General features: G+C 35.9%; 1 protein-coding gene across 3 annotated transcripts in view; it reads right to left on the minus strand.

The window, feature by feature from the left end:
• Positions 1–2,389: 2,389 nt before the first annotated feature.
• The window catches only part of rtn2a (reticulon 2a), a 32,243-nt gene continuing 21,328 nt past the window's right edge, over positions 2,390–13,304 (minus strand). For all 3 annotated transcript variants that reach the window (XM_087283217.1, NM_001029965.3, XM_087283218.1), the window contains 5 exons: positions 12,039–12,177; positions 5,944–6,013; positions 3,475–3,521; positions 2,961–3,019; positions 2,390–2,771 (listed from right to left, as the gene is read on the minus strand). In XM_087283217.1, the coding sequence (XP_087139343.1) occupies positions 2,696–2,771; positions 2,961–3,019; positions 3,475–3,521; positions 5,944–6,013; positions 12,039–12,177 (391 nt within the window). In that variant the 3' untranslated portion in view covers positions 2,390–2,695. The remainder of the gene's footprint in view (positions 2,772–2,960; positions 3,020–3,474; positions 3,522–5,943; positions 6,014–12,038; positions 12,178–13,304) is intronic.

The following is a 13,304-nucleotide window of genomic DNA, read 5'->3' on the forward strand; positions in this document are numbered from 1 at the left end:
TGATGGGTGTTGTGTTAGTCTGCACTGCAGGGGAGAGATGAGAGCTGCTGGATTCACAACATGTTAATTCATCAACTTCTCCTGTAATACATGAAAGTGAGCGTTTAACTGCGAGAAAAATAAACATTCTAGTAATATAAACAGTGCATATGTGACATGAATTGAGTACATAAAAAAAGGTTATTATTGCCATCTTCATAGACATCTATGGGCCCTATCATACTTCCGGCGCAATGTGGAGCAAGGCACGATGCAATTGTTGTTTGCTAGTTTCAGCTTGGCGCAAGAGTCGTTTTGACGTTTTGCGCCACGCTGTTTAAATAGCCAATGCATTCGCGCTCATATGTGTGCCCATAGGCGTTCTGATCTGAAAAGGGAGGCGTGTTGAGGCGCATTGCTGGCGCGTTGCTTTTTTGAGAAACTATAATAGTCTGTTTTATGGACCAGAACAAAGCCGGTCTAAAGTCCAGCGCAGAGTGCGTTAGTTGTGCGCCTCGCTTACACACTGCTTAATGCACACAAGATGTAGAGCAATACGCAAATATCTTTACATTTAAAAAAGAATTTAAATATTAAGGATATATTAAATATATATTAAGGATATATATAGGATATAAATATAAAGGATTAAAGTATTACAAAACATATTATTTTCTAGCCTACATAAATATAAAAAGCATACTTTCATGCCTTTTTCATCTCGGGAGGCTTTTTCAGTTTATTCAAGACAATTTGCTTTTGTATAATGTAATTATTATTAGTAGTATTATTTATTATATTCATATTTATATTTGTTTTATTAAAAACAAGCTTAGATTTGCCCACCTGTCAGGTTTTAGACCATATGGGGCACAGCATATGTATTTGGATATAACTCAGTTTTTTGACCACACTTCGTTATTATTGTTCATTTTTGAAACAAGTCTTTGCGCTTAACAAACAAAATTAATTATGTATAGGCTAATGGATGTCTGTGCATACAAGGTTTCCCTATCCACGAGAGCGAATGTAAAAGTAAATAATGAGAAGGCTGATCTCTCATTCTAACGCTGCAGATGCTCTGTTTAACGTTTTTCTCGCTAGTGAAATACTCAGTTTTTCCACTTACAAAGTCTGTCATGTAAATAGCAAATGGTACATGTTTGATTAGGGTTGGAGCTAAACTTTCCATTACACCGGCCCTCCAGGACCGAGTGTGGACACCCCTGATTTAAGGTGACGAAGTTACACATGTTCTATGCACTTACTATAGCAATTACAATGAATTATGTATTAGTATATAATTAATTAATATTACACTGTAGTTAAATGTATAATTACACTGTAACTATGTCACCTTGAATTAAATTTTAACCTTAGATACTAGTCCTTACTATTAGTTACTAGTACTTGTTCATTTGGTTCTCATACCTATTAATTAGGTAAAGTTTCTAAAAAATATCTGATGAATAATTAGTAGTAGCAGTTAGAACAACATAAGCTTATTCTGAAAATGTACCCCTATATATACATTTCTGGAGATCGCAAATTATGTAGCCAGAGGAACCTATGGCTGCATTTTGACTTTAAAACGAATGATACGGGTCGGTATGACACAGTTCTTTTTGGGCTACCAGCTGACCACTTGATTCCATATGGTCGGCTTTTCCGCACTTTGTCCTGTGGCTTGCCACGTATGTCTGAGAATTTGAGATGCAGAGCGTAGTTGACCGTGACGATGCCATTCAAGTCCAGCGAAGAACAGTTCCAGAAAGTAGGTAAGACAAAAACAAAAGCCAAAAAATTGAACAACAAGGAATTAACAGTGTGAAAATGTGGTAAAATCTGAAAACGTGGTAAAAATCAGGCTGCCACGAGGGCTTTTCGTATTCTGGATTGTTTTGAAAACACTGTTGGATGGGTTTAGAGAAATGGACGGGCGCTGGTCAATCGGTGGTTTTTAAAACACTGTTGGTTGAGTTTAGGGAAGAAGAAGGGTGGTCAGTCGATTAGTCAGCCAGTCAGTCAGACAACAGCGGCCTTTGGTAGATTTACATGAGAACAGCAGGTGCGAATGGCACTCGCAAGAGAAATTCGAGGTCTGAAAAAACGCACACAAAAAAAAAAAACTGCAAAAAAAAAAAAAAACTGCAAAAAAAAAAAAAAAAAAGAAGTAGCTCCTGGGATGTATGTGGTGCTCTCCAGAAATGTATATAGAGGTATGTAATCAGAATAAGTTTGGGTTGAATTACGAAGATACTAGTATCAAAAGGCACTAATACCTAAAGAAAAGAAGTAGTAGTTTCTAATAAATAAATACTAGTATATTTTAATAAAAACACTAATATTTACTATAAGAATATAAAGTAAAGTATCAGTAACATGAAAAAAGATGCTATTATTATTTTTCTTTTACAGATGAAATGTTAAAACAGCTTGCCATACAGGGACCATTATTGAGTATCTTGGTCTGTGTTTCATTCATACACTCATACTGACACTGAAGTGTGTAAATGAAAACATGTCTTTCACTTATTCAAATTCCAAAGCCATAGAAGCAGATTGTCCTCCATTAAATACGTATTTCCTCCCATATAAGGCCGTGTGTCATAAACCCCTCCCTTACTGCTGCAGGGGTGGGACTCTGAGCACAGACTGCGAATTAAGACATTTTTGAGTGACAGCGCATGGCTCCTCCTCTTCTGTGTGGTTTGTCTCAATGGGCTTTGGGTTTAGCTCCACCAGGGGTGGGATCTGGAGGTGGTCCGCCACCCTGGGTCAGGCGATAAAAGCTGTTTGACAGAAAAATATTATTAATAAAATAAAAATAAAAAACTATCATAATATAGCTTGTGCTATTTATTGGTTTATGGGGATCAGAACTGGTTAATAAACTATATGATCAGAAGCATACTGAAGCATACAGTAAATATAAAAGGAAGAGATGTAGCAGTGCTAGCACTAGATGGCGCTGTACTCACAAGTCCTTGATGTTGTCAATTTGGGCTTGAACTGCTACAATGCAGCTGTCCACTTTATCCTGTAAATGAAGAGAGTGATATTAGCTGATACATTTTAACAGTAACAACAATATGCATCATGTATCTGCATATAAATAGTGATTCAATTTACGAAAACATAAACATTGTTGATAGATATGAAGATATTGTAATACATGCATATAGTATAGTGAATCCAAAGTTCTATTTTTGTATGGCAAGCTGTTTTAACATTCAGCCTATAAAATGTGTAGGTATTTTTTCCATTAGTACTATCCCTTATTCATTAGATACTACTTTTTATACCTATTGAGTAGATGCAAGTACTGCACTTATTCATTACATATTAGTTCATACTGGTTGCTAGTTTTTTCAAAAAACAAAAGTAATTAGTCATTTTGATTTTGACATTGTAACATTAACTATTTAGATTTAACCAATGAATTCCAAAATGGGACGTATATTTTATATACAATATAATATACGGATATATTACCTGGTGACGGGTGTAAAACAAAGGGACAGAGAAGACTGCAATCACACCTGAAAATAACACAAAAAAACAAATCTAAGCCTCAATACATCAATAAATAAAGTTATGTTTATGTATGAGATGACTTTTTGGTGATTAAACGTTGAAACATTCATAGCTAGCAGGCCCGGCCCTTACCAATTTGGCGCCCTAGGCAAGATTTCAGGGGGCGCCCAGTCACATCGCAGTAAACTCCACTGCTAGTGTATAGTCATGAGAAACTAAATAGCTTACGACTACTACAAGCTGGGAAAACGTCAGATAAATATGCCAATGCAATTAACGTTATTGCTGAATAGATCTAATATCTACACATTTGCTTGAGGAAGGAATGCTGGGGGTAGTTACAATACTATTACTATTTTCCATAACATCTATGCCCTTCCATAACAATAGCTGACGTTAAAACTAACAGAAAGCACTAAAGCTATTTACTGATTCGCAATCTGTCAAGGTTGGGATGTAAAAAATAAGGAACAAAAAATTGCATCAAATGATAGAATACATAGCAAACATTAGAAAATATTGACAATAAAATAAAAGGTTGAGCCTATTAAAATCAATGGCCTATACAGAAATTAAATAAAGCTATAAAACCTGCATCACTTTTAATTGTATTTGCATATTGATTAAAGTTACTATAGTTATTTAGTGAAGAGCAGCAAGTGAATCTCTCATTGTGTTTTGTTTGATAACAGAGGAGTTAATGTAAAAATGCACAGATCTATAATGAAACATTCGACTACTTTAGTAACTGTGCTCATTTAAGAGAAAATTAGTAGTGTTTTAAATGAAGCATGCAGGATGGAGCAAAAAAAAAAAAGAGGAAAAAGAAGCACTTTTCCGTCGGTCCCTTACTGATAGCACCGCTCAGCACGAGCTCTCCCGCCTAAACGCAGATTGCGAGGGCTCAAACGGAGCAGTGGTCGTAATGTTGACCGAAAAAAAAGAAGAAGAAGACAGCTTTAAAAGATAACCAGGTTTGTCTTTTAGTAGGAAACACACTTTAGATCTTTTTAGGGTAAGAGGTTTTTGAGTTATTGCCGTCTATCACAGAATGTGTCAGGAATATCAAAAACAAAACCAACTTAACCGCGCTCATTTCTGGTGCCCCCCTGGATGTACAGCGCCCTTAGCATTTGCCTAAGCTGCCTATGCCACGGGCCGGCCCTGCTCAGTCATTCAATGAAATCTGATTCAGACTGTTTCAGTTCATGTGTTTTAATCTAAATGATTCATTTGAAAAACAGAATCGTCTCTAAAGAGTCGTTCGCTCATTATCGTACTGGTTTCGATTCACCGCAACAAAAATATAGCTGCAGCTATGTGACATTGCCCGACCCACCTTTGTTCACTGTGCGACCCACTAGTGGATCGCGACCCACAGTATGAAAATCCCTGAGCTAAAGTGTCTTTAGTATACATGCGTATGTCATGGTCCTCCAGAGTGGGGGTTGAGCGTTGAGCTAACGACCCACCTCGTAAAAATTTGATGTTGCCAAACTTCAACATGATGCAGCTAAATATAAACATCAATATAAAGAGCCCAGTGAGTAAAGAATATAAAAGCTGAAAAAAAATGTAAGTTTAGTCAATTAGCCATTTTAAGTTATCTGTACATAAACATTTAAGTTATCTGTAACTAAACATTTAGGTTAATTCAACAAAGAGACCACATTTGGTCAACTCAATTAATTGTTGATTTCCCATTACTCAAATGTACTTTCCACTGCACACAACATTTGGACACGTCTGTCGGAATATGCCGCCTTGTGGAATTTTCAGTTTTGTCGTGAACCATGAGAGAGAAGCTGTTCTCGCAGTGTCCAAAATAAAAGAGTGCAAAAGCGAGAGCTATTATTCTCCGTGCATTCACCATGGTTGAATAATTGAATGAATGAATACTAGAAACTCAGAGACCGCTAAAATATTGGAGGGAATGTGGAGACAAAATAAAACATTTTATTTTTATTACTTTATCACTAACATTAATGAACAGAAATGTTTTTTTTATGTAATATGGACTTTTTCTGATTCAAAAAAATAACCAAATAAACTCCTACAGTATTTCTCATCTCACGCACAGAGACCTGCTTGTACAACACTGGAATACGGTCCAAACGGTCTAGTCGCAGGAGTTCAAATATTTCAACGGATCCGCAGCTCAATTCGGATCCGAATTTTCCTAAAACGGAGATGATCGGAACTCCAAGCAGCTCCCAGACTACATTGGAAATGAATGACCTCCGGTCTGTCGCTTGTCACTTGTCATGTGCAATGGAAAGCAGGCTTTAGGGAATCACTTTCCTCAAATCATTTGAGTAGTCTCAACTTATTAGGGTTTACAGTGCAGTGCAAAACACATGAAATATTTCCCATTTACAGTTAAAAATATTCATGTGAACAACCACTAAAAGTAAACGTGCATCCTACCGATGATGATCAAGGTAAGGCCATTGCAGAGGTTCCCCAGAAACGTGACCACATACATCAGCAGCCAGAACTGTGGAAAACAACAAACATTTCATTACTCGATTCCTCAGTGTTTGTGTAAACAGAGTGCACAGAAAACACACATCTGATTCCACAAGCCACTTCAACATTCTGTCAAAGCTCTACATCTACTGCGGGATGTGTCGATTGGAAGGTTTTTATCAAACACTGTGCTTTAGGCCCACAGAGAAAATCTTTCCCGTTATATCTCTCAGTGTGGAGTTTCTTGTCTCGCAAGTCTGAAACTGGAAACGGCACTCAGGACAAGACCCTCTTTATCCTCCCGTCTCATGCTACATAAGACCACATGTGTCCCATGTCACATTCCACACAGGTCATAGTGTGACTCTGTGACACCCCGAAACTGGAGGACTGTTTCAGTCTGCTGAGTGCTAGGCTCAATATTTCAGTCAGTTAGATCAGAAACATTGCAAAATCTTTTCTCCATCATTTAAAAAAAGGGTAAAAAAAGGGTAAAAAAAATTTCAGTGTGGCTGCCGTCAGATGCATTTCTCATATATTACACACTATAACATGCACTTTACATTAAAAATGCAATAAATAGTTAAAATGTTCAGAGTAGCCTATTTGCATAAATAAGTAATGTATATTTGTTGTTAACGCATGTTAATTTATTTAAAGTTATTCAACTAAAACTGTAAAAAGGAGGGGGGAACCTATTTCTTGTTATGTTTAGCTTGGGAATTATTTCATTGTTGCAATCAAGATATTCTTCCGATGCACTTCAAGTACTACAGCTACAAGGTGCTGTGCTAATAACATGGTTACAAGGATTAAGAAGTACAGAGAAGTTTGTTAAAGAGAAACTGCAACCCTTCAAATTTATTCCTTTTGAGTTAAAGAGGCCAATGAGGTATGTCAAATAGTGTTAACGTATGTGAACATGTATGATTATGTGTCCGTATGTTAATGTATAATTAGCCAATTAAGTGTCTTTCTTTACATGTTGAATGTGCACTTTATCTTTTGGTTGTATGTATGTTGTTGATTACGTGCAACATCACCTTTAAAGGGTTAATTTAAGTTTATGTATTTCTTTTCATAGTTCTGTCGGCATTATTAGGACATAAAGGAGTGCAAGGCTAGATTGTACAAGACATAGTACAGACTTAAGTCCGAATAAATGTCAGTTAAAATCAAGAAGGATTTGAGCCTTTGTTTCATCTCGAGGGGAGTAACAGTCAGTGTTAAACAAAAAAGAATAATGCTTGTTTTTTTTTTGTTCTTCACTTTCACTATAACTTACACTATAACACTGTACACTACCTGACAAAAGTCTTGCCATCGATTTCACTTGTAAGAGCAACAAATAATAACTTGACTTCTAGTTGATCATTTGCAAAAGTGGCAGATGGTAGATTTGTCTGATGAATCATCTGTTGACCTGCATCCCAATCATCACAAATACTGCAAGACCTATAAGAACCCACATGAACCCAAGATTCTCACAGAAATCAGTCAAGTTTGGGAAAGGAAAACTCATGGTTTGGGGTTACATTCAGTATGGGGGCATGCGAGAGACCTGCAGAGTGGATGGCAACATCGAGAGCCTGAGGTGCCAAGACATTTGAGCTGCCCATTACATTACAAACCACAGGAGAGGGCAAATTCTTCAGCAATATAGCGCTCCATCTCATACTTCAGCATCCATATCAAAGTTCTTGATAGCAGGTCAAGGCGCTCTAGTATTGGGCAGCCTGCTCACCAGACATGAACATTATTGAGCATGTCTGGGGTTAGATGAAGGAAGCGTTGAAGATGAATCCAAAGCATCCTGATCAACTCTGGGAGTCCTGCAAGGCTTTCTTTTTCATTTCAGAAGATAAATGCGTTATTTGAGTCATTGCAGAGATGTATGGATGCAGTCCTCCATGCTTATGGGAGTCATACACGATAATAATTTTTTTTTTTTTTCACTGCACCATAACTTTATATTCTTAAAAAATCAGACCTTACTGTCCTAATGAAATAATTAAAAATCAATGCATGATCATATTTTATTTTGGTAAAATAAGCGTAATCTAGAGGCCTTTGCCTTTCATATTAGCCACTTCTGATACCAAATTATCAAATAAGTCAAGTTATTATTTATAAATAAAACTAAAAACTGGGATAGGCGACAAGAGCATATCACATTCTGATGATACCATAAACATTATTATTTAATTTTTTACCTTTCTACGTTTTTTCACCTTTCTAAATTAGTTTGTTTACATAATGCACATATATCTATGGTACAGTACAGTGCATATATTGCACTTTAAGCTAAAAAGAACATTAATATCTTGCTAAATAACTAGTAAAAATTATGAAAATTTGTTCTAGCAAAGAAATTAGTGACTAAAACGATTATGTTTTCAAATGTTTTCTGTCTGTTAAACAAACATAACTTGAATGTATATAAACTCACACATATTTTTCTCTATATACAGTTAAAGTCAGAATTATTAGACCCCTGAATTATTACCCACTGTTTATTATTTCTGTTTAAAAAAAAAAAAAAACAACTGCTTTTATTCTAGCCAAAATAAAACAAATAGGACTTTCTCCAGAAGAAAAGTTGGTATCAGACAAACTGAAAATTTCCTTGCTCAGTTAAACATCATTTGGGAAATGATGAAAAAATTCAAAGGGGGGCTAATAATACTGACTTCAACTGTACTTACAAAACAACCTCTGATATATCTGTTCTAATATACCCACATTATTTGAACTAATTTGGACTGAAGTGCCCAAAAAACAGGGAAAAGGAAAGTTTTCTTTGCATTTTAAAGCCTTGCAAACAAGGCCTTGCTTACTTGCCACTCAGATGAAATAAAGCCATTTTAATGGATTTTAAATGTTTGGCCTAAAGGTCCTGATGGAACCATTTTTTCTATCTAAAATGTAAAATGTTTAATTATTGAAAAAATAAAAATTATTATTATTTTTGCTGTTTGTGTAGTTTGCATTAGCGCAGTCAAAATTATCATAAAAACATGAATAAAAATAATAAAAATGTCCATAAAAATGAGCAATAAATGGTTAATAACAGTTATTTTTTCTCATACGTAATTTCAGTTTGAACTCTTGATTGATTCAACATTCAATAATTTTCTTACAGCTTAGTCCCTTTTTTATGAGGGGTTGACACAGTGGAATAAACCCGTCAACTACAGTAGTGGGAAACATCAATGCACTCTCACATTCACACACACACACTCATACACTTTGGCTAATTTAGTTCATCCAATTCACCTAAAGTGCATGTCTTTGAACTGTGGAGGAAACCAAAGCACCTAGTGGAAATCCACGACATGCCCAGCTGGAAACCAGCTCGAACCAGCGACCTTTTTTTCTGTGAGGCGACAATGCTAACCACTGAGCCACCATGCCACTTATTATTATTGAGAAAATGTATTTTGAATAATCTATCTCTTTAATTAGATTGTCTTTTTATTTTCTGCCCAAGCAAAAGAACCTGGTATTATCATATCCATCCCTGCTAGAATAATGAAAAATACTTAAGTCTGCAAAAAACAAAAAGTAAACAAATAAAAATAAAACATTTATCTTTAAATTATTATACAGTACTAAAAATTAATGTTATGAATTTACTATCATACACTGTTAAAAAATGCGGGGATCCACACAATTGTGTTCAGACAGCATGAAGGAATTAAGTTAACTTATTAGTTTGCTAACACTTTATTTTAATGGTACATTTGAGTATTAGTAGACTGTCTACTTAATATCTGTTGACACTGCTGCTTCGACAAACATTTAACTGACTATAAGAAACTTTGCAAGTACATGTCAACTTACACTAACCCTTATCTATAATCTTATCTATAATCTATAGTCTTATCATCTAATGAGAATTAGTTGGCATGTCGATGCAATGCAGCTTACATTCAACAAACAGACCATCAAAATAAATTTTGACCATCAGATTTTACAAATTTAAGTGGGATGAACATAAAACAATTAAGTTGTCAAGAATTGTGTTGATTCAGCTCATTTGAAAAAAGTAGTTTGAATAAACAGTAAACATCCTTTTTGAGTGTACAGTCAACAGCGTAAAAACAAAATATCAATTTAAAATCCAGAATATTCTCTCACAATACAGATTAACGAATTATGTAATTCTGTGCCATAATCTCTGTAAGATATGATATTTAATGTCTCAAACAGACCACACAAGCTTGAAAATACAGCCTAAAACTACTGTCAGAAGTATTTCTTGTGCTAACTTTTGAGGGTAATTACAGTGACAGCTGTGAGCAACATTATTAAACTGCACAGCTGAGAGGCCTGAAATAATGACAAACCATTTCTGTCCTCTGTAGAGAAGCTTTTGTGTTTGTAGAGGCGTTTTCTTTCACACAGTTATAATGAACACATCCTCGGATTTAAAAGAATCGCATCAGAATCATAAGTATTTGTTGTATTTTGTGTGTTTAGTCTATTAGACATTTTAAATGATTTGTACTTAAATGTTTAAGTTATCTGTAATTAAACATTTAGGTTAATTTAATAAAGAGACCACATTTGTTCAGTTCAATTAATTAAGTTGTCGATGTTACAGTACTCAAACAAACCGAGGGAATCACTTTCCTCAAATCATTTAAATAGTCTCATCTTATTAGGGTTTACAGTGTATGTCAAGGAACAGGTCAAAAATTCCCATAAATGACGTCCAATTTGAAACTGCCCCTTTTAAGGTTTGACCCTAATTGTGCTATTTGTTAACTGCTGCTGCTTTTAATTCAAATGAGACTGTGCTCTTTTTAAAAAAGGGCGAAGCTACAAATGCCTATGAGTTAGAATAGCTGCAGATTCAAAACAGGATAAACATGACCTAATTGGAATATCTGAAAATGTCGAAAGAGGGAGCCAAGAAGACGGTTGTCTATGGAGGCTTCGGTGTTTATTTGTGCATCCTAAAACTTGTAACGATAATGCCTCTTATGCCTAGTTCAGACTGCATGATTTTAGCCCCGATTTTGACTCGCCGACAGGTTTTGAGAAATCCCCGACAAATGCCTGAAATCACAAGCAAATCGGTGCTCATGCACGTGAGTGACAATCACACAGTATGAACTATTAAAGACGCGATCTGAGAAAATCACAGATGAGTCGCCGATGTCTGTGAGATATTTGGCTTGCTAAATATCTGGAGCTGTCTGCGATTCAAATCATTCCGTGTGAAATTAGTTTTTACTGAAAATAATATCGCCGATCGCCTACAGCCAATGAGAGAGCAGCATTCACTTGTATGTACCTGCTGGCAAGTGAAAGATTGGGGGAGAAGTTAAACGCGCTCATTTTCAGTTTATTTGGACCCAAGAAATGGAGGAAAAAATGGTGGAGGGTTGACAGGAGCACCCGTGTCTGTTTGACGCTTCATACAGAAAGTTAAAAAAGAAAGTTGAGGAGAAATTGCTAATTCCTTTAAAACCCAGGTGAGCAATAATGTATGTTTTCTACCCCATTAAAGGCATCTTTCTCGTTATGTAGTTAATAACAAAAGATATACTACGTGTTTTTGTCGGTGTAGTTTGGACAAAGTTGTCGGCGATTCTTCCTATTGTAAAGTCATGCAATGTGAAAGTCCCTGTCGTCGATCCATCTTGCAGTGTAAACAAAGCAGTGACAAAACACTAGCCCATGCTGTGTGAAAACATCTGTGACATGACTACTTTGAAAATCATGCAGTCTGAACTCGGCATTAGTCTCTGACATTATCTTCGACAGGTACGACACAAAAACTCTAAAAGAATTCAGCTGCTTCTCAATCAGGGCTGTCTATGCTAATGAGGGAGATATTGTGACTAGGCAGGGCTTTCCCTTTCTGATGACACATACTAAGGGAGAATGTCTATGAAAGTATTCTTTTTGCAGACTGTTTTTATAAAGTGTGATTATAAATATTAAAAATAATATATTGTTACTATTATAAGGTGGCTATATTCACACATTGTTGCCACACAACTGTTTAAACTACTTTTAAAAGTGATAGGTCCAGGCCTCACCTTGAGTGAGCTGAACAGGTTTCCTACAAAGATGAGGTTCCTCAGGGTTTCCAGAGCGGAGCAGGACAACACAATGGCTCTCTGTAGACAGTGCTCAGCCTCTTCCCCACTTAAACTGATGTCCAGGTCTAGATATGACCTGCAGCACACCATAAACTTACAGATTTAGAGACATAGACAAAATATATACAAAAAACTAAAAAAAATATTTAATGACTGCTAATTTTTTAAAACCCCAAATCAGAAAAAGTTGAGACAATATGGAAAACACAAATAAAAACTAAAGAAAGTAGTAATTGCTAAGATTACTTTGACTTGTATGTTATTGCAGACAACACAACACATTATTTAATGTGTTCCTCATGATTTTTATTGGTTTTTTTATTATTATTTGTGCTTTTTCAAAATAAACACGTATTCCAATGTTGGTTCTTACATTTCAAAAAAGTTGGAACAGTAAAGAATTTACCAATTTAAAATGTTGCTATTACTTTTCACAACACTTAAAAGACGTTTAGGGACTGAAGACACCAAGTGATGAAGATTTTCAGGAGTAATTTTGTCGCATTCTTCTTGCAAACAAGTCTTAAGGAGTGCAACAGTATGGGATCTTTGTTGTCGCATTTTGGACTTTAAAATGCACCACACATTCTCTATTGGAAACAGGTCAGGACTACAGGCAGGCCAGTCAAGTACCTCTCTCTTCTTTCTTCACAGCCAGGACTTTGTAATGTGTGCAAAATGTGGTTCTTGTTAAAATATCCATGGGCGCCTCGGAAAAGAAGGCAGCATAATGTGCTCCAAAATCTCTATGTACTTTTCAGCATTAATAGTGCAATCACAGAAGTGCAAATTACCTTTGCCAAAGGCACTGACACAATTTTAGCTTTTTTTTGGTATTTTTTGGTTCGAAGCACATTGTGCCCATTTCTCCCAAAAATTATTTGAAATACTGATTCATCTGACCACAGTACACATTTCTAATGTGTGATGGTCCATCCCAGATGCCTCCGAGCCCAGGAAAGGCACTTATGGACACTGTTAACATAGGGCCTCCTTTTGGCACAGTACAGTTTTAACTGGCATTTGTGGATGTAACTACATATTGTGGTACTTGACAAACGCTTGCCAAAGTCTCGAGCCCATGTGGTTATTTCTCATATAGACTAATGATGATTGGAGATTGGAGGGATCAGAGCTTAGGCTTGCGCCCTTGTCCTTCACACATTGAAATTCCTCCAGATTGCTTGAATCTTTTAATGATGT

Source organism: Danio rerio, chromosome 15, assembly GCF_052040795.2.
Source record: "Danio rerio strain M-AB ecotype USA chromosome 15, GRCz13ab, whole genome shotgun sequence".
NCBI classification, from domain to species: domain Eukaryota; kingdom Metazoa; phylum Chordata; class Actinopteri; order Cypriniformes; family Danionidae; genus Danio; species Danio rerio.